Source organism: Oncorhynchus kisutch, linkage group LG18 (assembly GCF_002021735.2).
Source record: "Oncorhynchus kisutch isolate 150728-3 linkage group LG18, Okis_V2, whole genome shotgun sequence".
Taxonomy (NCBI): domain Eukaryota; kingdom Metazoa; phylum Chordata; class Actinopteri; order Salmoniformes; family Salmonidae; genus Oncorhynchus; species Oncorhynchus kisutch.
This window is the reverse complement of record NC_034191.2, coordinates 64,623,702-64,650,999: the sequence shown is the minus strand read 5'-3', so window position 1 is coordinate 64,650,999 and position 27,298 is coordinate 64,623,702. Positions and strand designations below refer to the sequence as shown.

The 27,298-nt window shown below is 39.2% G+C and overlaps 2 protein-coding genes across 3 annotated transcripts in view; both read right to left on the bottom strand.

Moving 5' to 3' along the window:
• Window positions 1-6,668: 6,668 nt before the first annotated feature.
• On the bottom strand, window positions 6,669-9,941 carry timm21 (translocase of inner mitochondrial membrane 21). Its single transcript, XM_020509040.2, has 6 exons — window positions 9,358-9,941; window positions 9,085-9,147; window positions 8,881-8,978; window positions 7,906-7,979; window positions 7,672-7,777; window positions 6,669-7,478 (listed from the first exon to the last, which is right to left on the bottom strand). Exons 1-6 carry the CDS (start codon window positions 9,659-9,661, stop codon window positions 7,386-7,388), a joined length of 738 nt encoding a protein of 245 aa, XP_020364629.1. The 5' UTR covers window positions 9,662-9,941; the 3' UTR covers window positions 6,669-7,385.
• Window positions 9,942-10,039: 98 nt separating this feature from the next.
• The window catches only part of neto1l (neuropilin (NRP) and tolloid (TLL)-like 1, like), a 172,512-nt gene continuing 155,253 nt past the window's right edge, over window positions 10,040-27,298 (bottom strand). The window contains exons 9-11 of one of the 2 annotated variants that reach the window (XM_031796472.1): window positions 21,239-21,854; window positions 20,042-20,114; window positions 10,040-12,653 (exon numbers count right to left, since the gene is read on the bottom strand). In XM_031796472.1, coding sequence (XP_031652332.1) covers window positions 20,054-20,114; window positions 21,239-21,854 — 677 coding nt within the window. In that variant the 3' untranslated portion in view covers window positions 10,040-12,653; window positions 20,042-20,053. Of the gene's footprint in view, window positions 12,654-13,448; window positions 14,673-20,041; window positions 20,115-21,238; window positions 21,855-27,298 lie in introns of those variants that run through there. The other variant, XM_020509044.2, reaches the window with a different exon arrangement.

The following is a 27,298-nucleotide window of genomic DNA, read 5'->3' as shown; positions in this document are numbered from 1 at the left end:
CTTCCTACACTTAAAATTACGATTGCGTCTGAAGCTGGGCTATCCTTGTTCTCCTGTAGATTTCGGGTACATCGATTGCAATGATGAAGGCATCTCCATTAAGCAACGAGTGAGTTACTACTTAGCTTCGGCTGGTGGAGGTCGTGTAGAACCATGTCCAGATAAAGCGTCCGGGGGGGAAAAAGTTGAATGAAAAATATAAAACGGTAATTAAAAAAGGTAAAAACTGTAAAGTTGGCAGGTAGCAAAGAAACGTTAGCATCACAACCATCTCTGCAGCACTCCACAAATCAGGCCTTTATGATAGAGTAGCCAGACGGAAGCCACTCCTCACGACAGCCTGCTTGGAGTTTGCCAAAAGGAACCCAAAGGGCTCTCAGACCATGATAAACAAGATTCTCTTGTCTGATGAAACCAATATTGAACTCTTTGGCCTGAATGCCAAGCATTACATCTGGAGGAAACCTGGCACCATCACTACGGTGAAACATTGTGGTGGCAGCATCATGCTGTGGGGATGTTTTTCAGCGGCAGAAACTGGGTGACTAGTCAGGATCAAGGCAAAGAGGTAGAGAGATCCTTGATGAAAACCTGCTCCAGAACGTTCAGTACATCAGACTGGGGTGAAGGTTCACCTTCCAACAGGACAACGACCCATAGCACACAGTCAAGGCAACACAGGAGTGGCTTCGTGACAAGTCTTTGAATGTCCTTGAGTGGCCCAGCCAGAGCCCGATAGAACATCTCTGGAGAGACCTGAAAATAGCTGTGCAGCAAAGCTCCCCATCCTTCCTGACAGAGCTTGAGAGGATCTGCAGAGAAAAATGGGAGAAACTCCCTAAATACAGGTGTGCCAAGTTTGAACCGTCATAGCCAAGAACACTCAAGGCTGTAATCGCTGCCAATGGTGCTTCAACAAAGTACTGAGTAAAGGGTCTGAACATTTGGTAAATGTGATATTTCAGTTTTTTAATAAGGTTGTAAGGTAACAAAATGTGGGAAAAGGCAAGGGGTCTGAATACTTTCCAAATGCACTGTACTTTGTATCCATCATTTACTCAAGTGTTTCCTTTATTTTGGCAGTTAACTGTATATTAAATGAGATATGAGGTCCAGATGTAAAGCAGACCCAAATCTATAACAGCAATTGACTAAATACTACATGAACTGGGAGTCAAAGACAATGAATGATCTCCTTTGGCAGTATGGTATGTTTAAGCCTGCATACTGGTTCAAGTTGGTTCAACTCCTTGGATAGATTTAGGATGAGACTCCTGCTGCTCTCTAGGCTGATAGGTGGTGGAGTGACAGCTTTTTCCAATGTTCTCTTCCGGGCATGCTACAAGCGAGGTAGAAACACCATTGTCATATAATCTGTTCATTTAATCACTGGTAACAATCCACGTGCTTCATGAAATATGATTGCATCTGTTATGTTAAAGTTTTATGGTAAAGATCTGCTTGTTCAGTTATCCATAATTGCTAATTGTCTACCTTGAATTTTTGCTTGTATTTCAAGGTTCCTTAAATTTGGAACCCAGAATTAAATTGCATGTGTACTCTGCTAGTTTATTTAGAGGGTCAGTTATTTAAAAAAAACACATTGTTTTTGGCTGATCTGAATTCCAAATATTTTGCAGCTTCGGAGTGGTGTGCTCCTTTCTGTTGAATGAGTAGGACCATGTAAAATGTTTGACCACCTGACCCATGACACAAACCTTATACTACAGGGACTTTCTCAGCAATCATGATGTAAATACATAAACACAGGTGCATGGCCACTAAGGTTTAATCAATTATTTCCTTCTGTTGTAACTTCCCAGTTAGCCTGCTCACCCGGGTTAGTTGGTTCAGCTCCTTGGACCACTTCAGAATGAGACTCCTGCTGCTATTGAAGTGATGCAGTTACCTCTTCTATCACCACTCTCTTCTGAGCATGCTGCAAGGAAGGAAGTACAGCCATATCTGTTCATATCACCTGTGGTAACAGTCTTGATGTGGAGGTTTGTATTTTTTTAATATGTCAAAGTTTGTCAATGAACAGCTTCTTGACTTAGTATTTTCTGTTGTTGATGTAATGAATGACTGGGACAGTGTGTGTTTATGTGTGATTGTGAATATTGTCATACCTTACTGATATCCTTCACCTCCTTGGCCAGTTCTTTGATGAGCTGAAAACATGCTTCTGTCGTGCAATCCACAGTTAGGTTAGTCTGATGGAGAAACTGACACAACCAGGCAAGTTAACAAGCTCTGTTAAATGTTATCATCCACTGACATAATCATGCTTGAATTGGTGGACATTGATGCCCTTTAAACTGCTCTAATACAACTGAACCTTGATCTCCAGTCTTCCTGGCACAGTGAAGACAAGACTATGGAGTGTAGCAATGCAAGACTAAAATACATACAGTATCACAATGATATATAGTATAATTTCCAATGGAAACCATTTAGCGTCTACACTTCTGCTCACCTATAGGCTACGACCTATTCTCCTTTCTCATGATTGAGGGTGCATAGATTTTCTAGGATCTTTAAGCCTCGAGACAATGGAGACATGGCTTGTGTATGCGTGCCATTCAGAAGTTGAATGGGCAAGACAAAATATTTAAGTGCCTTTGAATGGGGTTTGGTAGTAGGTGCCAGGCTCCCTGGTTTGTGTCAAAAACTTTTTTTCCACACTCAACAGTTTCCCGTGTATATCAAGAATGGTCCACCACCCAAAGGACATCCAGGCAACTTGACACAACCATGGGAAGCATTGTAGTCAACATGGGACAGCATCCCCGTGGAATGCTTTCGACACCTTGCAGAGTCCATGCCCCGATGGATTTAGGCTGTTCTGAGGGCGAAAGGGGGTGCAACTCAATATTAGGAAGGTGTTCCTAATGTTTTGTATACTCAATGTATATGGTAACTGTTAACATGCTAGTAGATACCATATACTTCCAGACATTGCGCTAATGCTAATTAGCATTGAATCACAAAACTACCTCTAACTTCCTTCATACTGAATACAGAGACATACAAATGGTATCCTTGAGTTCATTGCCATAATTGGAACCCTTAATGTGCGTTAGCGTGTTCGGGGGCAGGGTTAGAACTCACCTGCACATAACCCCAATGAGAGAGAAAGAGAGAGCACATACAGTAACCACTGACAGAAGAAAATGAAAAACAAACAAACCGTCTACAGCCTGAAGTGGGCAGCCCAGAAGGGTGAAGAAGAGCACGGCACAGATGCAAAACAGTATGTCATGAGAAACTTTTACGTGGATGATGGACTTACCTCATACCCCAGAGACGAGGAAGCAGTTGACCTCTTGAAAAGAACAAAAGAAATGTCAGCTGAGTCAAGCGCGAGGCTGCACAAGATAGCCTCCAACAGCAGCAAAGTCATGGAAGCATTTCTTCCAGAGGATCGCCTTAAAGATCTAGGGGTAGATCTAATACCTCTTCACTAAAGCTTAGGCATCAATTGGAATCTGGAAAAAGACAGCTTCACCATATAAAACAAACCATATAATTCAAACCAGGAATGAAGAAGAGGCACAACTCTGAGCTACGGAGGTATGGTTAAAACTCAAAGATATTTGCTTGACACTACTTATCTGGATACCCATCGATGAGCTGGAGAGAATGAAAAGCTAGGAGAATGGAAAGAAGGGAGGGGGTCATGTAATTTATTTATTTACTGGGCCAAAGCACATCAATCAACATTTCTGTAAATGTACCAGATCCAACCAGTTAGTTTCCATCTAGTCATTGGACGAAGAGTTGGAGGGATATTCATCAACATTTATCAGATATTATTCAATGCCTTTCTCATGACATGCAGTTTACTTGGGACATACCTGTGACATTAGATACATTCTACACCTCCATGGCTATGAGGAGGAGAGAGACAGAAGGAAGGGAGTCAAATCAGTTATAAATACAAGACAAGTAAAACAATTAAAATGGTTTATTTAACAAATATTAATATAAATGTAAAAATATTTAAAAGACAGACTGTGGTCAATGAATGAAAAATAACATTTTCAGAATGGTTGTTTATTTAGTAATTTTTGTAGCAACATTTATTCCATGAACAAGAGAGTTGATTTTAAAGCAATGAATGTTTTTGAAAAATGATTCACTTTGGCAGTTGTTTTTGACTATTCGTTTTCTTGTTCATTTTTCTTTTGTTTATATTACTTTGTAAGAGTGCCATCATTTGTTATAGGACTTCAGTGCCCCCTGCAAAACAAACCCTTTCTGAAGAAGACATCCTGTGTGCCATTACAAATCCTATGATGAAGGGGAGAGGGAGAATACAGAAGGTCCACTTCAAGTCATCACCAAGTCAAACTAGATCTGCCAGTGTGCATAGGAACAAAGATAAAAGATAAAAACAAATAAACACCTCACAGCACAGCACAAATTGTATTTGTCACATGCACGGAATACGACAGTGATATGCTTACATACAAGCCCTTAAAACATCTTAGGGATCAAATCCCATTAACGGGATCGATTTGGCAACATCCTGTGAAATGGCAGAGCGCCAAATTAAAATAAAATTATTATAAATATTTAACTTTCATACAATCACAAGTGCAATACACCAAATTAAAGCTTTACTTCTTGTTAATCCAGCCACCGTGTCAGATTTCAAAAAGGCTTTACCCGCGAAAGCAAACCATGCTATTATCTGAGGACAGCACCCCATCAAACAAACACAGACAATCATATTTCATCCCGCCAGGCACGACACACAACTCAGAAATAACGATATAATTCATGCCTTACCTTTGACGAGCTTCTTCTGTTAGCACTCCAATATGTCCCATAAACATCACAAATGGTCCTTTTGTTCGATTAATTCTGTCATTATAGCTCCAAAATGTTTATTTATTTGGCGCATTTGATCCAGAAAAACAGCGGTTTTAACTCGCGCAACATGACTACGAAATATCAAATAAATTACCTGTAATCTTTGTCAAACATTTCAAACAACTTTCCTAATACAACTTTAGGTAGTTTTTAACGTAAATAATCAATAACATTTCAGATGGGTTAAACTGCGTTCAATAGCAGATAAAAACAAAGTGGAGCGACCTGCGCGACCCTCGTTCTGAACAGCCCTACGTCTTCATTTTTCAAAGGAAAAACATCAACCAATTTCTAAAGACTGTTGACATCTAGTGGAAGCAATAGCAACTGCAAGCAAATGCCATAGAAATATAGATCTACACAGAAAACCCATTGAAAAGAGTGACCTCAAAACATTTTTTTCCTGGATGGTTTGTCCTCGGGGTTTTGCCTGCCAAATAAGTTCTGTTATACTCATAGACATTATTCAAACAGGTTTAGAAACTTCAGTGTTCTCTATCCAAATCTACTAATAATATGCATATCCTAGCTTCTGGGCCTGAGTAGCAGGCAGTTTACTTTGGGCACGCTTTTCATCCGGACGTGAAAATACCAACCCCTAGCCAACAATGCTTTAAGAAGTTAAGATTTTTTTTGAAAGTGTTAAGTAAAATAATGAAAATAGAAAATAAAAGTAACAAATAATAAACAGCAGCAGTAAAATAACAAGCGAGGCTATATACAGGGTGGACAAGGTACTAAATGTGTATGAAAACCATTATCAAAAGTGTTTTTCGTTCACATTTACCTTAAAAACCAAGGTATGAATACTGTTGTGTGCATTTTTTGTAAATGTGTATAATTTAACAAATTTGGACTCACAGACTTCACCCTCCCTGCACCTGTTCACTATGCCTGTTCCCTACACCTGTTCACTATGCACTGCAAAATCATTCTGGCTATGGATACGGAGAACATTAATATACCCATTGGACTTTGCTGGGAGTTTGGATGATTTTATTCTGCTTTGCCACTAATATCATAATAAACACAGACAAATAAAATATGGTGTTATTGTTGTGCATATTATTATTAATAATAATAGGGGAGGGGGTTACAAAATGTACCCCAAAAGGTTCTGAGGATCCATTAAAAGGGGTTCTTTGAAGAACCCTTAGAGGATACGCCAGGAACCTTTGCTTTTTTTCTTCAATGTCAAGTCTCATAGCCAATGTTCTGAATATTTTTGTAAATAAGGTAGATGTTTTTTTTTTTAAATACATTTGCAAAAATTTAAAAATAAACTTTTCTTCATCAGGAGGTATTTTGTGTAGATTGCTGAGGAAATCATTTTATTTGATACATTTTAGAATAAGGCTGTAACGTAACAAAATGTGGAAAAAGTCAAGGGGTCTGAATACTTTCCGAAGGCACTGTACTCCGTCAGTCATAAGATGATGTTTACACTAATTTCATCAGATCCGAGTAAACATTTGCATACGTAATATTGGGTATGCTATATTATCCTATCAAATATTGCCAGAATGAAATAAAAACAATACTGTCCATAACAATGGAGGCTGCCGAGGGGAGAAAGGCTCATTATGTCTGGAACGGAGCGAATGTAATCAAACATGAAAACCATGTGTTTGATAGCATTCCACCTATTCCACTCCTGCCATTACCATGAGCCCTTTCTCCCAAATTAAGGTGCCACCAACCTTGTGTGTTGCATAAGTACCAACAGACTTTTTCTAAAATGTATTTCCAATAAGTTCAGCGTGGGATAGAACATTTGCAGTGTGACAGAATATGTCTAACTTCACATGGCCAGTGAATCCTTTATTATTGGGGGTTTAATCAAGTCACACATTTTTTGTATCTCCACATACTCATAAAATAATTCTATTGATTTGCTCTCAAAATACAGGAGTCTTAGTTAATTCAAAATCTTTAACGGTTTTCCATATCTCTAATCAGTGTAGTAGATTCATGAACAAAGACATTGAACATTTTCACTGTCAATAGACAAATAACATCTCTGCATCAGATGCTTTTCTTTAAAAGCATTACATTTCCGTGTTTTGACAACAAAAGTAAACCATTCTTTAGAAGCCGTTTATCCTATGGAGCATTAAAACAGATAGCTTCAAATCATTGCTAAAACACCAGTTATTGGCATTCAGAAGGGAACAGCCATGTCAAAAAGAGATCATACTTCACCCTCACTAACTCAGTTCTCAAAAATAAGGAAATTGTCCTCAGAAAAGTCAGCAATGGCAGTAAATTTTCGAAATCACCCAACAAATCTGAAACTCATACTAAACAACAAGATATAGGAACTTGGTTCCATCAATTATTATTGGGTTTAACCACCGACAGACTCTATAAAACTTTATTGGCATTTGTTGAAAAACTTTTTGAAACAAACAAGTTCATCAACAAAGTGATGCATTGCCTACATAATCTGAGTGATGCTAGACAGCTGCAGCACCTCTTCAGACCGGGTCTGAGAATCAGTCCCCATCTTATCTGTTATCCTCAATGACAATGGTTCTCCTGGGGTAAGTGTCTACTTCCACAAAGATGTAGCGGAACTCTAACTTTCCAGTTTCAGGGTTCTGTTGAAAGAGTTAAAACACGTTCACCTTATGTCACAACAAAAAAAGCCGTTTATGCCAATATTTATTCTCTAATTAATGGAGAATCTTTTTTCTGATTTAAAAAAATAATGTCTCTAAACGCTATAGCGTTCAGGTCAATCAAGCAAGATAAATTGCACATAAAATAATATGGCTAGGGAATATGTCTAACCTCTTTAGATTCTGTGTGCACAGTTCCCTGCCGGCCTGGTTCTTCTCCTTGGATGTAGAACTTCAGTCTCATGTGCTTCAGTCCATCCTTCATGTACTCCACATGACTGTGGGGAAAAAAAAGAAAATAATAAACATGCTAGTAATCACACAGTCTGATTAATGCAGTGATCTTGTATTCCTATCACAGTGTATAAAGAAAGACCATCATGGTAAAAACAAACGTTGATCTCACCTGATTTTCTGTCTTCTACCTCGGCGGGACGTTTCACCGAAGCACTTGATTGGCTCCCCGAACACTCCAATCACCTGTGGTTTAACAAAGAGGAAGGAAGAGAACAATCAACTTTACACCCTGGGGTCGAATTAGATTTCAGAAATCAATCTTTTCTAAAAGCAGACCATCAAAAATCTGTTTTAAACCATTTCACCTGTGTTTTATATTGAATGTTGACAGTGTTTTTTTTGCTTCAATCTTTCCACAAAACGCATTAACGCAACACATTTGGCAGAATTTTTTCCCATCAGATGACAGACGTGAAATGCTATTTGGCTAGCAGCCACACATAAATTACACAGTCAATTAGCTTACAATGAAAAAGCAAGGTATTTTTTTATTTTAGGAAAAATTATGCATGGCCATCAAATTTATAATATATATCATAGACAGAATGTAGCCAGCTACATTTCCTAATGTTTTGCTTGAAGTAAATCTTGCATTTTACTTTGATACCAGAGAAAAACTACACCAGAGGAAAGTACAGGAGAAAAGTAGGCTACACATCCATCAGTCAGAGCGCTGTCTTGTGATCCAATGATGTGAGCAAAGATAGTGTAACTGAAGCACAAAATGTGTCCTTTTACATTCATGATTTGGAGCGAACCCTGACTGAAACCGAGCACAATTTACAAAGAGAGGGATTTTAGATCTCAGTTTTTCTCTTTCCCTTTCTGTGTGAAAAATGCAGAATCCTGTTAACGCGACCCCTGACACCACATTGCTTTTATCAATCCTGTGTTTTCAGAAAAGTGCAGATGCAGGGAAAGAGACGAGCCAATGAGACGTAGATGGTTAATGTTGTCTTAACTCAGTTCTCTCATATGCGCAACACATTCTGGCAAAAGGCAAATACATAAATTAACTCAACTGAGATGCAGACTAAGAGTAGATTGTCTCGTTGATGTTATGTTTCTGTGCTTGTTATCTCACCTCTGGGTGTAACCTGGTTTTGTTGAAGGCTTTGCTGTAGACCTTGTTGGGGCTGGAGGAGGAGAACAGCTCCTGGAAAACCACATACAACAACCCACCTGAGAGCAAAACACCGAGGTGTCAACAGGTTGGGGCAACAACTGTCTTTTAATCAGATTACATCAATTGATCTTTCGATATCATATTCTGGAAGTGAAAAATCACCTGTTACTCCGAGTCCAATCAGCACAACTATGAGGTAGGTAAAGTCTTTGCCAGCTTCCTTTACTGTTGCGAGGGAGAGAACTCTGATTATGGTACACCCTTCTAGTTCTAAACTCTTTGATAGCTGGAGAAAAGGATGATGCCATTATGCCAATGTCAAAACTTTCAATAGTTTAGTCTCTTTCATTCTTATTGTGCAAGAAGTGTGATTAACAAGGCAAACTCCATATGGGCTCTGATTGAATAACAATACATTGTGTTCGACAGGCTTACCTTTATGTGCAGTAGAAGGTCCTTTCCTCGGTACTGACACCTGTCCACCATCCTTCTCTTCTCCTTTACTTCTCAATCTTGTGTCGACAGAAATGCTTCGACTCCGTGTACAAAATATATTACTCCCAATAGGTGAGTGATATGCAGCCCCATAGAAAACGAATCTGGATGTTGCAGTAGACGGTTTCTGAAGGTGCAAATTGTTCTGCATGCGTTTACATATTCGCAGAACGGATTGCGTTGACAGTGTTTGATATTGATGCAAATTACGCTGCACAACTTTCAGTATGAAAGAATACACCATGTTGTCCTCTATTCACGTTGACTTGCTAGCTACTTCAGCTATTTAAAAAACGCACGCCTGTGTCTTGCCCCTATTTCGCAAAATGTCCCAGTAGTAATTAACTGTTACTAAAGTCGAACCATTATACGATATAAATGACCTAATTGCAACACAATTCAATATATACTTCAATACGTTTTTGCAAGACTGTCAGCGTTGAGTTAGGGAGCTTGCTGTTGAACCTCCGGCGCATGCATGTCGTCACTGTACAAGCGCGAAGAACCATGGGAGAGAGAGTTTTCTTGGAAGAGGCATTGGCAGTTTAAGTCCATGGCAGGTCCCAGTGGATGAAATTAAAAATAATTCTGTCTTTGATGAAATAGACATCACAGCAATATCACAGATTTTAAAACATGTATATTTTAAACATATATTCTCTTTGGTAATATACTCACGTAATCTAGACTAGTAGGGTAAACTACAGCATTTAGGCTACAACATTATAACAAGGGACATGTTTGGGTAGGTTACTTTCTAAATGTAATCTGTTACAGTTACTACTTACCTGTCCAAAATTGTAATCAGTAACTTCAGTTTTCGATTTCTTCCCTTAAGAGGCATTGGAAGAAGACAAAAAGGATCCATCAAACGCATTGGTGTGTCATCATAGTGGTCTCTGACTTGTGGTCAGACTCGCTCAGGTGGAGCAAACTTAAACTATCTCCTTTTTTCAATGCTGAATTGAATGCCATTGAAAAAATCTGAATGGTTTCATAAAACATTTTCCCAAACATCCTTTCTAAATGTCAAAGCAATCCAAGAAGTAATCATCTAGTTTTTCAAAAGTATCCATCATCTGATTACAATATTTTTGCTGGTAACGTAACTGATTACAGTTTGCTTTATTGTAAACAGATTACATGTACATGTACCCTGACAAGTGACGTTGTTCATGGACAAGCACAAATGACTATCACTTTCCAATATACAAACTCAGTAAGTCTCAATCAGATTAGTATCAGTGTATTGAAAACATTCTGTCCAGCATTTCTTTAACGTGTTACCAAAGTATAGAGATCTCAGCAAACGGATGGGTCTCAAACATACACATACACAATATACACAAAAGTGTGTGGACACCCCTTCAAATGAGTGGATTTGGCTATTTCAGTCACAACCGTTGCTGACAGGTGTATAAAATCGAGCACACAGCCATGCAATCTCCATAGAAACGTTGGCAGTAGAATGGCCTTACTGAAGAGCACAGTGATGTCTATGAGCAACAACGGCTCAGTTGTGAAGTGTTAGGCCACACAAGCTCACAGAACGGAACCTCCAAGTGCTGAAGCACTTAGCACATACAAATAATCTGTCCTCGGTTGCAACACTCACTACCGAGTTCCAAACTGCCTCTGGAAGCAACGTCAGCACAAGAACTGTTCGCCGGGAGCTTCATGAAATGGGTTTCCATGGAGGAGCAGCTGCAGACAAGCCTAAGATCATCATGCGCAATGCCGAGTGTCAACTGGATTGGTGTAAAGCTTACTGCCATTGGATTCTGGAGGAAGTGGAAACGCTTCACCATCTGGCAGTCCAATGGACTAATCTGTGTTTGGCAGATGCCAGGAGAACGCTACCTGACCGAATGCATAGTGCCAACTGTAAAGTTGGGTGGAGGAGGATTAATGGTCTGAGGCTGTTTTTCCTGGTTCGGGCCAGGCCCCTTAGCTCCAGCGAAGGGAAATCTTAACGCTACCGCGTACAATTAAATTCTAGACGATTCTGTGCTTCAAACTTTGTGGCAAAAGTTTGGGGAAGGACCTTTCCTGTTTCAGCATGACAATGCCCCCGTGCACAAAGTGAGTCCATACAGAAATCGTTTGTCGAGATCGGTGTGGAAGAACTTCCCTGGCCAGCACAGAGCTGTGACTTCAACCCCAAAGAACACCTTTGGGATGAATTGGACTTCACTAATGCTCTTGTGGCAAGTCCCCGCAGCAATGTTCCAACATCTAGTGGAAAGCCTTCCCAGAAGAGTGGAGGCTGTTATAGCAACAAAGGCGTGACCAGCTCCATATTAATGCCCATGATTTTGGAGTGAGATGTTCGATGAGCAGGTGTCCACATACTTTTGGTCACGTGGTGTATTTTGAATGACAGGAAATAAAATATTGCAAAGGAAAGGCTATGGGGCAATCAAGGAATTAGGTAGTAGCCTAATTCAAGATGAGTAATTGAGCACACTTTTTTTTTTACTGTAGCCTAGTGTGTATGGACAAGCCACTAGTACAACCATTCCCAATGTTTGAGATCCTAGTTGGAAATCTGAATTGGGATCTCTGGAAAAACAATTTCATTAGGCTACTCTCTGAAGAGGTCTGTGACTTGTCATAGAAACTACATATTACATCCCAATGTCCCATTTCAGTCCACAGAAATCACCAAAGAGATCTTTCATGTCTAGTGGATTAACACTAAGGTTAATGCCCTTCATGACATCACAACATTCTCCTTGGTGTGACACTCCATCCGGGGAAAGAACTCGAGCCATAATGGAGGGAGGGAAACATAACAGCGATACATACTGTGGATTTCCAGATGGTATTTCAGCACCAAAATGACATCCTTACATGTTTGATAAATAAAAAAATCATTAATCAAGTTTCAAAGAACAGGTTCAGTTTTTAGTCCATGAACAATGTACATTAAAGGTATTTATTTTTCTTTTAAAGTTTCGGTCCAGGATCTGAGTATCAGGATATGTGTCCGTTGGCTTTACAATCTCAGACATTTGAGAAACATAAACAGGGCATCTCACCTGTCATCCAAACAAACAAAAAAAACAACGCATACACAAAAAAAAGCTTCTGTTTTTCCTTATCACAACATTCTAAATTGGTCTTGCCGCTCAACGCAAGTGCAACAGTTCCCACAAGATGCATGAGGGAGATTAATGTTAGTTCCATGTCAAACTCTGCAAGATGCAGAAGACTGATGAATCGGTCTGAAGTATCTGTAGAGAAATGGAAACACCATTACTTTTAGTGTACTCTAGGCCACAATAACTACAACAACAGTTTATTACAGTTTGATATATCACTTTACCTCTATGTCTCTCCATCCTGAAGTTTCATTAGAACAGATTACTGCGTAAATCAAATGTGACCCTAAAGCATTAACACGTTACAACATACAGTAAGCCTATTTGAAGTATGTTGCTCATATTGTGCATGTGTTAAGACATTACTGTATTGTTGCCGTCTCTCTCTGTGTGTGTTTACACAGCATCAGTATTGATTCACATGGTCACTTAAGTTCAAATTACAGTTATACAATAACGGTATCACTAGCTGTGTCAAAATGAAGTGAACAAATAACATTAACTGAACACATAAACTTACGCAGTGCATTACAAAAAACAACAACAACAACATTAACATAAACAACAGCAAACGAGAAAACTGAGCAAGCATATCAAATTAAACTAAAGATTGATTTATTATTGGGATATTGAAGGCGTCAGCATAGTTGCAATGATGTAGTGTAGACAAACCATGCAGGCAATAACATAAATCCTATTGTCGACACTGTAACACCTCCCTGATAATGTTCAAGTGAAAATGGACTGGAATTACATTACATTTGAGTGGAGATCAAAATGTTTTGATTTAGTATAGTCCTAGTGTGGCTAAACGGTGTACCTTAATGGGGCGCGTTTGTGAGAGTGTGTGTGTGTGTGTGTGTGTGTGTGTGTGTGTGTGTGTGTGTGTGTGTGTGTGTGTGTGTGTGTGGGTGCGTGTTGTGTGCGTGCATGTGTGTATGTTTGCATTCATATTTATTTACTTGCAACCAAATTAATTTCATTTAATTTCATTTGAACAATAAGGACTGGTGAAACACATAACAAAATAATTAGATAAAACCTTAAAATAAAAATGATTAAGCTTTATTGTTTATTTTCTTACAAAGCATTCATAAAATCAGTCCTGAACAGTATTATTTATGTCTTTAAAAAGTCTCCTCTTTTCAAATACCCCCAGTAGAAAAGTCTGAGTACAAAGATTACAGGCTACGAAAAGAGAGGGTGTGACAAATCAACTGAATTTACATTGTTTATGTCAAATAATAAAAAACTACACTTTGAATTTTTTTTTAAATTTGTGAGAGGAATCAACATTTGAAAATGAAAATGTTAAAGATTAGTTTTGTATTGACATTTGACTTTCAATTTAGTTGAATTAGCATGCAATCAATTAATACCACTCATAATACTTTTATGGATAGATTTCCTTTGTTTATGTTATAGTGAACTTATTTATAACTGAGATGCATGTAGTGCATTAGTGGATGACTTTCAATCTAGATGTTAGTTTGTTCATGTTTTAATGGATATAAAAAGCATGCACAAGTCATACCATAGCATTTTCAATTATCATATAAAGTTTTTTTTTTCTTATTCAGAGAGGGGTAATTACACTGAGGTTAGTTACTGAGTAGGCTTTATTGCCTAATTATTACTGATAAATGTTACATCTTTCCTCAAACTGAAAAATTGCAAGCATTGATACCCCAAAATACCATTTATAATATGCTGCAAAAATCCTACAAAATCACATGCTCTAAACATTGAACTGAGGAATGTTTTCTAATCACAATAGTCCATTGATGATTTTGAGCAACAAACTTGCATCTCACAATGTAGATATTCATCCAATGTTTTGTTTGATAATAATGTACCTTGTTAATGTCCAGTCAACAAGATTACAAAATCTGAAGTGGCAATAGTGGGTCTGATTAGAAGCCTACTTAAATTCAAGTTTCAATTATTTTAAGCCAGTCTATACACAGGCAATTGTTTTTATCACTGTAGCTACTTTCTTCCAGTTTGTTACATATTTCATAATCTCTATTTCCATAAGTCCTTCATCACCATCACCATCGCCATTATGCTGATGTGAATCTCCGGTCCGTATTTTCATATTTCATTGAAGCCCGTTCGTACTGATCCAGGATTGCACTATTCTCAAGAAGTCTATATGATGGAAACAATGCAACATAACGTAGAGCGTAAACAAACACACAAACACACATACACACTCACCGGACTAAGCATTTCTTACACTGAATGACACAATTTAGGGTAACAGTTTATTTCAATGTCCCAGCATAATACTAACATGAGGGAGTCATGGCTTAAAGGTGACATTCATTAAGTGCAATGATAATCTAGACAACCTTATGTTGGCATTATGATGAAACATCCAAATTAAGTGTTACCCAACAAAGACATAAAATAAAATGATTTTACATTAATGCAACTTAAAATTGAAGACAACAGTACAGTCCATGAGTCAGGGGGGTCTCATAGCGATTTTTTTGAAGGTCAATGTCCCTAGAGTTGGAAAATGTGTGATAGCAGTGCATCAATGGTAGCTTCCTCTGTGATAAAACTCTTTATTTCATCCCTCCGTCCCATTCATTTTTCCCATAGGGATTTTACCCCAAAGAATGTCAGTATACAACCAGTTATTGCTCACTTATACTCTTCAGTCATATATCATTGGATCGCTTAGATTCACAGCTATTCATCAGACATATTTTCTGATTGTTTCGGTCAACAGAACTTCGACCTTTGACCTCTAGGGTACATATTAGAATTACCTGTATGAATTGCTTTAAAGAGGAAACGTGATATATTTGAAACTTTGTTTGACAAGATGTTCTGAAAGGTCATAAAATTACCATTCAAACTTCGAAAGCACCAGTTACAACTATTGTTAAACAAAATCGCCAATATTGTGCCATCGACATTAGAATGTTGCAAGCTTAGAATTCTATGGGGAATGGGGAAGCTATGTTCTGGGATTCTAACTTTGGTGATAGAGGAATCAAATTGCACACAACCAGCTAGAGCAGGTTTTTAAAAAGATTTGTAGACACAGTACAGGGCCATCACAGAATTCACTCATTAACCCCACAGAAGCCTTTGTCCAATATGGCCGACAAACAAAACAATGGGGTCTTACTGGAAAATTTTGCATGACCATACCTGTATGAAATATATACTGAGCAAAAATATAAACACAAAATGCAACAATTTCAATTAATTTACTGATTTACAGTTCATATAATGAAATCAGTCAATTGAAATAAATGCATTAGGCCCTAATCTATGGATTTCACACTGGGCAGGGGCACAGTCATGGGTGGGTCTAGGAGGGCATAGGCCCACCCACTGCGGAGCCAGGCCCAACTAATCAGAAATAGTTTCCCCCAAAAATGTGCTTCATTACAGACAGAAATACTCCTCTGTTTCATCAGCTATGCGAGTGGCTGGTCTCAGACAATCCTGCAGGTGAAGAAATTGGATGTGGAGGTCCTCGGCTGGCATGGTGACACGTGGTTTGCATTTGTGAGGCCGGTTGGACGTACTGCCAAATTCTCTAAAACAACGTTGGAGGTGGCTTATGGTAGAGAAATAAACATAAATTCTCCGGCAACAGCTCTGGTGGACATTCCTGCAGTCAGCATGCCAATAATACACTCCCTCAAAACTTGAGACATCTGTGGAATTCTGTTGAGTGTCAAAACTGCACATTTTAGTGTGGGCTTTTATTGTCCTGAGCACAAGGTGCACCGGTGTAATGATCATGCTGTTTAATCAGCTTCTTGATATGCCACACTTGTCAGCTGAATGGATTATCTTGGCAAAGGAGAAATGCTCACTAACAGGGATGCAAACAAATTTGTGCACAACATTTGAGAGAAATAAGCTTTTTGTGTGTATGGAACATTTCTGGGATCTTTTATTTCAGCTAATGACACATGGGACCAACACTTTACATTTTGCGTTCATATTTATGTTCAGTATAATTGTAATATGCCCTAAAATATCTTAAAATGTTCATAGTGTTTTAGAATACACAACCAAATGAGCAAGGTGGGCCAGATAAGGAATGATTATTCACAGAATTGTGGTAAGAATGTGCCTAAAAAGCTGTCAGAAAGAATCACTGACCTATGAACACAATAGCATCAACAATTGTAATATTTGATCCTTAAACATGGAAATAATGTACATGTGAATAATCATGGATGTGAGCTTATTAAAATTATATACAATGGTATCCTAGTAGTTGTTTTCATTATGAGCACTATAAACCTGCCCCGTACATTCCATTACAATGTAGTAAAATCCAATGTTGGGCCTGTTGAGGTCAATTATATTACTTGTAGTATTCTAGTAAAAGACCAATCTGCTACAGCCCCAGAGGAAGAATGCATGTTCATTTAGACTAACTACGTGTAATGGTTTGCTGCTCTCAACATCAGGTGAAAACAGATTGACATTTCTATGGAATTTGACATTGTAATGTATGCAGTACATTTCTCGTCCTCTGTTTTATGAAAACAATTCATATGATAACATTGTATATCATTTTAATCTGCTCACATCAATGACATCACATGTACACATCCATTTGACATGTTTGAAGATTAAATATTGGAATTATTCATCATAACATCCGCAGAAATCAGCGATTCGTAAAGCTTTTTTTGTGCACATTCTTATCACAATTCTGTGAATAATTTAACATCTTTATATACAGTGCCTACGGATAATATTCAGACTGCTTCACTTTTTTAACATTTTGTTACGTACTTACTGTAAAATTGATCAAATAGTTGTTTTCCCTCATCAATCTAAAAAATATCCCAGTATGACAAGGCAAAAATAGGTTTTTAGACATTTTGGCTAATTTATTACAGATAAAAAACTGAAAATCACAGTTACATAAGTATTCAGACCCTTTACTCAGTACTTTGTTGAAGCACCTTTGGCAGCGATTACAGCCTCGAGTCTTCTTGGGTATGACAATACAAGCTTTGCACACCTTTATTTGGGGAGTTTCTCCCATTCTTCTCTGCAGATCCTCTCAAGCCCTGTCAGGTTGGATAGGGAGCGTTGCTGCACAGCTATTTTCAGGTCTCTCCAGAGATTTTCGATTGAGTTCAAGTCCGGGCTCTGGCTGGGTCACTCAAGGACATTCAAAGACTTGCCCCGAAGCCACTCCTGCATTGTCTTGGCTGTGTGCTTAGGGTCGTTGTCCTGTTGGAAAGTGAACCTTCACCCCCAGTCTGAGGTCCTGAGTCCTCTGGAGCAGGTTTTCCTCAAGGATCTCTCTGTACTTTGCTCTGTTTATCTTTGCCTCGATCCTGACTAGTCTCCCAGTCCCTGCCGCTGAAAAACATATCCACAGCATGATGCTGCCACCACCATGCTTCACTGTAGGGATGGCGCAAGGTTTACTCTAGATGTTACACTTGGCATTCAGGCCAAAAAGTTAAATCTTGGTTTCATCAGTCCAGACAATATTGTTCATCACGGTCTGAGAGTCTTTTTGGCAAACTCCAAGCAGGCTGTCATGTGCCTTTTACTGAGGAGTGGCTTCCGTCTGGCCACTCTACCATGAAGGCTTGATTGGTGGAGTGCTGCAGAGATGGTGGTGCTAGAAGGTTCTCCCATTTCCAGGAACTCTAGAGCTCTGTCAGAGTGACCATCAGGTTCTTGGTCACTTCCCTGACCAAGGCCTTTCTCCCCCAATTGCTAGTTTGGCCCAGGCGGCCAGCTCTAGGAAGAGTCTTGGTGGTTTAAACATATTGCGATTAAGAATGATGGAGGCCACTGTGTTCTTAGGGACCTACAATGATGCAGCCATTTTTCCCCAGAACCCCGGATATGTGCCTCGACACAATCCTTTGACCTCATGGCTTGGTTTTTGATCTGACATGCACTGCCAACTGTGGGATCTTATATAGAGAGGTGTGTGCTTCTCCAAATCCTGTCCGATCAATAGAATTTACCACAGGTGGACTCCAATCAAGTTGTAAAAAACATCTCCAGGATGATCAATGGAAACAAGATGCACCTGATCTCAATTTCAAGTCTCATAGCAAATGATCTGAATACTTATTTAAATAAGGTATTTCTGTTTTGTATTTTTTTATACCTTTGCAAACATTTATAAAAAGTAGTTTTCACTTTGTCATTATGGGGTATTTTTTGTAGATTGCTGAGGATTTTTTTTGTTTAAATACATTTTAGAATAAGGCTGTAACTTAACAAAATGTGGAAAAAGTCAAGGGATCTGAATACTTTCCGAAGGTACTGTATCTGGTACACCTGGCAAATTTGGTTGTGTATTCTACATCACTATGAACATTTTAAGATATTTTGTGGTCTACTACAATTATATTTCATACAGGTATGGTCATGCAAAATGATTAAATAAACGCAATTGTGTTGTTTGGTGGCCATATTGGTAAAAGGCTTCTGGGCTTAATACATGGATTCTATGATGGCCCTGTATCTACAAGCCTCTTCCATAATGTTATAGTCCAAAAACATAACTGCCCCATTACATGGAATTCTATGGTTAAGCTTCAAACATTTTAATGTCAATGGCACAATATTTGCGATTTCCTTAACAGTAGTTGTAGCTAGTGCATTCGAAGTTGGTTACAGTATATTTTATATAATTTAAAAGGTAACTTCATGACCTTTCAGAACCACTTTTCAAACAAAGTTGAACATGATTCAGGATTTAATGCACTTCTATCACACATTTTCTGACACTAGGGACAGAAAACTTCAACAAAATCACCATGAGACACATCATCCCAAGTGAGCTGTACAGATCATATTTGGGGGTCTGGCTCATGGACTAGTAGGCTCGAAAAGCCATGTTCAGTATTTCATTCATTCAACAAGTCAAGACAACAGGAGAATACCGTGTAAGTGTGACTTCAGTAAACCTTAGTAATGTCTGAAAACATTCCAGGTGACTAACTTGTTTAGAATTAGGACTGTGACTTTAGTATTGGTGTATGTAGTACTATTAATGTGCTTAATTAAACGTGTGCTAATTAAATATCTGTATGTTAAATAATACAGCTATGATCTGTTTGTGCTATGAGGCTAAAAGGAATACAGGTTAAAGGTGAGAATCATCCTTATTTTCCACAGGTTCAACAGAAGATGACTGGAAAAGTCCATGCTAATAAATAATAAAATGTTGCTCATGATATGACCTCGGTAAGAAGAGGACACATACATGAGCTTCAAATCAACCACGCAAAAAAATAGAAGCCAAATTTCACACAAAAACTCACCATAAACCAAGATGACCGCAAGCAGAGGAACCATCTTGATGACAACAATGAACCATATAAAAAAATCTAACAAACAAAACAAACTAAATCCAGAATAACTTCACAAAAAAGTCAACATCAAAACTACATAAAACTACCATTACTGAGATATTGACTTATATGGTCAAACGATGACCTACACAGAAACATAAAATATGTTTATTGTTGTATAAGGGGGGGGGGGCTTACCTTGAGATTGCCTTACACCCTAGTCGTGTTGTATTCTGATTCGTGTTTGCTCAAAGAGCCAATGAGGCAGAACCTGAAATGTCACCGCTCTGTCGTTTAATATCAAACTCTTTTTTGCATAGAGATTATCATATGTACTGTAAATGCATATATTGGCTACATAAAAGCAGAACATTTCAACAGAGTTTTGAACTCTGGAAGTCTTGCATGCATAGGAATTGCTGTGCTGGACATTATAGTTAAAACAAGACTTTTTCAGGTATACAGGTTGAATACAGTAGAGCACACATAGTGCATGCATAGCAAAGGTACTTTATCTTGGAAGTTATTTTGGAAGTCCAAGAAGTGTAAACATTTCATTTATCAAGTCATCAAGGTGCAGATATCTGTACATTCAAATATAATTGAAGAAAACAGATTTGTGCCAAAGGTTTGAACTTTACCACATAAAAAAAGAACACATTTAACTTTTACTATTAACAAAGTTATTTGTGTTTATATCTTTTGAGTTTACAAAATATTTGATTTTGCATTCAAAATGGATCAATCAATAATCTCTTTAACAGTGGCAGGCACCAATACAAGCCCTTCTGTTGAGAGTCACAACAGATTGATACGACTACAGACTGAATTGATCTACATGTCCTCTATAGAAAAGAGGTGTGTATTTGTCTGATCCATTGCAAATGTCGTGCACTCTATTTGCACATCATAAATCAGTATTTTAATTCAAGATGGATATCTGAAAACCTAACAAGGACACTGGCAATGTTTCTTGGTACTGAGCATGGGTTGGAGCTACATAGATAGATAAAGAAAGCAATATAGAGACAGAGACAAAGAAAGAGAGTGAATGTGTGTGAAAGAGTGAGATAGAGAGTGATAAATAGACAGGGAGGGGAGGAAGATAGTGGGTGAGAGAGAAAGTGAGGGGGCAGGTCTCACTACCACAGCATAACTCTTTATGAATGATAGCAGAGTTGACAAGAAGTAAGAAGATCAAAGCAAAAAAGGAAGCTACAACCTAAAAAAAAAAAAAAGAAGAATGAGAGAAAGAACAAAAGTAAGAGGGGGATTAAAAAATGTTTAAAAAGGAAGAAAATCAATGTCACCCTCCCCCATGACATCTTCTATTAGGATGTCTTCATTGACATGGATTGATTGACCATGGATCATTGGAAATCTATAGATACTGACCGCTGGACTGCTTTCTCGTGACGCGACAGTCGGTGGCTCGTCGTGGGAACCTCTTCCAGGTCGTCATCGAGGTCGCACCCGTTGTCGGCCGCTTCCTGTGAGTAGCTGTGCTTCATCACCAGTATGCTGCGCCGGTTCCCTGTGGCAACGCTGGGCAGCAGTGGCCGTACCGGCTGTGGTGGAAGGTCCGTGAGGAGGGCCTCGCGCGTGCTCAGGTTGCCGCGGCTACCCCGCCCACTGAGTGACAGCTGGGACAGGTGGGCGGAGCCCGGGTTGGAGGCAAAGCCACAGTGGTGGTCATGGACGCAGCGTGAGGATGAGCGGCGGAGAGCGTGGTAGTTCTCGAAGTCCTCCGCCAGGTCGACTAGGTCTGCGGAGGCTGCAGTGGCGTGCGTGGCGCTCCGTAGCGTGCAGAGCTCGTAGTGCGGCGGCTCGAAGACCTCCTGGAACATGGTGGGGTCAAAGTCCTCGCGCCGGAGGATGTACTTCTTCCTGGGCTGTTTGATCTGAACGATGACGGACACAATGAGGAGGATGAGGACGATACAACAGGTGACGCCGATAATGGTGCCGTTGGTGTTGTTCAGGTTGTCCAGGATATTGGCTTTCCTCTTCTCTGTTGGAGGAGGGAGACAGATGGGGTGAGAGAGAAGGAGAGAAATAGAGAGATAGGTGGGAGGAAGAGAGACAGTGAGAGAGGAGCAAATAGTGGTGATCAGGAGACATTTGAATGTTTCTCTTTTAGAGAGTGTGTTGTTTTCTGCTTCCATCTTTGTAAATGCAGCCAAGTGGTGAAACACATTGCAGTTCGATAGTTTTTCCACTTTTCGGGGCTGCCCCTTTAAGAAATGGCCAACTTACACCCACACACTTACAATCAAATTCAATTAAATCTTATTTGTCACATGATGTAGACTTTACCGTGAAATGCTTGCTTACGAGTCCTTCCCAATGAGGCAGAATTTAAAAATAATAATCCAAATAGCAACACAAAAGGAAAAAAATTAAATACACAAGAATGGAGGTTTATATCAGAACGAGGTAGATCTGTACATGAAGGATAAAGGGTAAAGTGACTAGGCATCAGGATAGATAATAATAGTAAAATAAAGAACAGAGTAGCAACAGGAAATGATGAGTGTAAAAGTGTGTGTGAGTGTGTGTAATGTATGTTTGAGCATATGTGATTACACAACTGGCGAAAAGATTACTGTAGCTCTGTTGGAATAATTGTTATAGATAACTTTGTCATCTTCTGGAAACAAAAGATGCTCTACAGCAGGTGTTCCCAAACAGGGGTACGCCAAATAAAAATGTGATTCACATAAAATATATCTATTTTTTTTAAATGACATTTTTGTACTTTTTTTCTTCTTCACAATTTCAAACAGTCCATTTATACTTTCCCACAGGGCTAATACATTTGGGTGAGGTTTTTTTCTCACCCGAGTAGCCTCTTTTCACTGCCAAAAATAAAATTAAACCATCTAGTGTTCAGCGAAATAACAACACAATGTCAAATACAGGTAGCCTAGTCAAATAATTAACATCACATTAACCATTACTTTCTTGCGGGAATTCCACTTAACGGTCCGTATGTAGCCAAACGTAGCTGCTGCTCATGTTGGTATCGGTACTGATGGCGCAAAAGCCATGACAAGGAGACATAGCAGAGTGTTAACGCGCATGCGGTACACTGCAGCATCCACACACTGCAGCATCCACCGAGAGGGTCTTTCTGTCAAGGGAATGCCTGACAGCTTGAAAGACGTTTTGGACACTACAGTGAAAATGGTTAACTTTGTTAAAGCAAGGCCCCTGAACTCTCGTGTATTTTCTGTACTATGCAATGATATGGGCAGCGACCATGTCACGCTTTTACAACACACAGAAGGGCACTGGTTATCAAGTGGCAAAAGTATTGACTTTGAGAGACGAGCTTAAAGTTTTGATTACTGACCATCATTTTCACTTGTCTGACCGCTTGCATGTGGACGAGTTTCTCACACGACTGGCCTATCTGGGTGATGTTTTTTTCTCACCTGAATGATCTGAATCTAGGATTACAGTACTCTTCACAACTATAATCAATGTGCGGGACAAAATTGAGGCTATGATTAAAAAGTTGGAGCTCTTATCTGTTTGCATTAACAAGGACAACACAGGTCTTTCCATCATTGTATGATTTTGTGTGTGAACTTAAGCTTACAGACAATGTCAAATGTGATATAGCGAAGCACCTGAGTGAGCTGGGTACGCAATTACTTTCCCTAAATGGATGACACAAACAACTGGATTCGTTATCCCTTTCATGCCCTGCCTCCAGTTCACTTAACGATATCTGAACAAGAGAGTCTCATCGAAATTGCAACAAGGGGTTCTGTGAGAATTTAATTGAATCACAAGCTACTGCCAGATTTCTGGATTGGGCTGCACTCAGAGTATCCTGTCTTGGAAAATCGCGCTGTTAAGACACTGATGTCCTTTGCAACCATGTACCTATGTGAGAGTGGATTCTCGGCCCTCACTAGCATGAGAACTAAATACAGGCACAGACTGTGTGTGGAAAATGATTTAAATCGGGGTACCGTCAAAGGGACAGTTGTAAATCATGCAGCGCCTTATGTCAAGATCGTATATTTTAGAGAAACAACAAATGTCGGTACAGATAAATGTCTCATATCGTCTGAAAGCTTCAATTCTTGTTAATTTAACTGCAGTGTCCTATTTACAGTAGCTATTACTGCGAAAAAATGCCATGCTATTGTTTGAAGAGAGCTCCTAACAACAACACTTTTTTCACCGTGATAGATTTGATAAATTCACCTCTGAAGGTGAAATGTGTACTTGCTCTGATTTATCATTCAAAGGGTACCAGAGATAACATGAAGTGTCGTTTTGTTAGATAACATCATTTATATGTCGTAAAATGTAGCTACTAACCTTGTACGACAGCATGCCTTTTCATATTGGACAGAAATGATAATATTCAGAGTTATGAAGTTATGAAGTTATGAAAACGGGTTGTTTTGCAAATGTTGAACTTATAATATGGCTACTAATACTTGGAAAGCGGAATCAAAGTCCAAGTATACAGATTTGATGATATTCTTGCAGAAAAATGTAATATGAATGCAAATGTCTCCTTCACAATTTGCCTAAATGTATTTGGGGACTTCACACTAAAAGTCTTGTAGTTCACTCATTCTTCAAGTTATCCATCTGAAACTTTGCACATACACTGCTGCCATCTTGTTGACACTATCGGAATTACAACGAGAGTGACGGCTAGAACTGGGACTTTTCTCTTGCCCTTCAAAGATGGTGGTAGTTCTTTTCTTTGTATTTTCTTCTACCAGATCTATTGTGTTATATTCTCCTACATTCAATTTCCACAAACCTCAAAGTGTTTACTTTCAAATCGTATCAAGAATATGCATATCCTTGCTTCAGGGCCTGAGCTACAGGCAGTTAGATTTGGGTATGTCATTTAGGCGAAAATTGGAAAAAAAGGGGGCTATCTCTAACAAGTTTTAACAACACTATCAACAAGGCCCTAGTTTTGTCGCACTGGGACTACAGTCCAGTCATGTGGTCAGTGCCACAGAGAGGGACTTAGGAAAATTACAATTGGCTCAGAACAGGGCAGCATGGCTGGCCCTTAAATGTACACGGAGAGCTAACATTAATAATATGCATCGCAATCTATCAACTCTCTCTTACACATACACATTATAAAACACACACACACACTCTACACACACATACACATGGATTTTGTATTGTAGATATGTGGTAGTAGAGTAGTGGACTGAGGGAACACACTTAATCTGTTGTGAAAAGTGTTATGAAATGTAATGTAATGTAATATTTTAAATCATTGAGCGGTGCAGCGGTCTAAGGCACTGCATCGCAGTGCTTGAGGAGTCCCCACATGCCAGGGTTCAATCACAGGCTGTTTCACAGCCAGCACACAATTGGCCCAGCGTCATCCGGGTTAGGGGAGGGCTTGGTCGGTTGGGATGTCCTTGTCCCATAGCACTCTTGTGACTCCTTGTGGCAGGCCGGGCACCTGCAAGCTGACGATTCTAAGCTCACCAATTGTACTGTGCTTCCTCCGACACATTGGTGCAGCTGGGTTCCGGGTTAAGCGAGCAAAATTGGGGAGAAAAAGTTTAAATAAATATATATACACTATCGGTCAAAAGTTTTAGAACACCTACTCATTGAAGGGTTTTTCTATATGTCTACTATTATTCTACATTGTAGAATAATAGTGAAGACATCACAACTATGAAATAACATACATGGAATCATGGCGTATCGCTGCAGAATGCTGTGGTGGCCATGCTGGTTAAGTGTGCCTTGAATTCTAAATAAATCACAGACAGTGTCACCAGCAAAGCACCCCCACACCATAACACCTCCTCCTCCATGCTTTTTTGGTTACTATATGATTCCATATGTGTTATTTAATAGTTTTGATGTCTTCACTATTATTCTACAATGTAGAAAATAGTAAAAATAAAGAAAAACCCTTGAATGAGTAGGTGTTCAAAAACTTTTTCCCGGTAGTGTATATTTAAAATTGTGCACTGAACAAAAATATAAACGCAACATGTAAAGTGTTGATCCTATGTTTCATGAGCTGAAATAAAAGGTCCCAGAAATGTTCTATACACACAAAAAGCGTATTTCTCTAAAATGTTGTGCACAAATGTATTTACATCCCTGTTAGTGAGCATTTCTCCTTTGCCACGATAATCCATCCACCTGACAGTTGTGGTATATCATGATCATTGTTCAGGTGCACCTTGTGCTGGGTACAATAAAAGGCCACTCTAAAATGTGCAGTTTTGTCACACAACACATTGGTAAAGATGTCTCAAGTTTTGAGGGAGCGTGCAATTAGCATGCTGATTGCAGGAATCTCCACCAGAGCTGTTGCCAGAGAACTGAATGTTAATTTCTCTACCATAAGCTGCTTCCCAACGTTGTTTTAGAGAATTTGGCAGTACGTCCAACCGGCCTCACAACCATGTATATGGCGTTGTGTGGGGCAAGCGGTTTGCTGATGTCAACGTTGTGAACAGAGTGCCCCATGCTGGCAGTGGTGTTATGGTATGGGCAGGCATAAGCTACGGTCAAAGAACACAATTGTATTTTATCAATTGGCCATTTGAATGCACAAAAATACCGTAACGAGATCCTGAGGCCCATTGTGAGGCCCATCTTTTTTAAAGGTATCTGTAACTAACCGATGCATATCTGTCTCCCAGTCATGTGAAATCCATATCAGCTGGCAGCTTCATTAAATAGTACCCGCAAAACACCCGTCTCAACGTCAACAATGAAGAGGCGACTCCGGGACGCTGGCCTTCTAGTTGCAAAGAAAAAGCCATATCTCAGACTGGCCAATAAAAAGAAAAGATTAAGGTGGGCAAAAGAACACAGACACTGGACAGAGGAAGGCCAGCATCCCGGAGTCGCCTCTTCACTGTTGACGTTGAGACTGGTGTTTTGCGGGTACTATTTAATGAAGCTGCCAGTTGAGGACTTGTGAGGTGTCTGTTTCTCAAACTAGACACTCTAATGTACTTGTCCTCTTGCTCAGTTGTGCACAGGGGCCTTCCACTCCTCTTTCTATTCTGGTTAGGGCCAGTTTGCGCTGTTCTGTGAAGGGAGTAGGTCATAAAGTTGTATGAGATTCTTGGAAATTTCTCTCATGGAATAGCTGTCATTTCTCAGAACAAGAATAGGCTGATGAGTTTCAGAAGAAAGTTCTTTGTTTCTGGCCATTTTGAACTTGTAATCGAACTCACAAATGCTGATGCTCCAGATACTCAACTAGTCTAAAGAATGACAGTTTTATTGCTTCTTTAATCAGCACAACAGTTTTCAGCTGTGCTAACATAATTGCAAAAGGGTTTCTAATAATCAATTAGCCTTTTAAAATGATAAGCTTGGATTAGCTAACAGAACGTTCCATTGGAACACAGGAGTGATGGTTGCTGATAATGGGCCTCTGTACACCTATGTGGATATTCCATAAAGAATCTG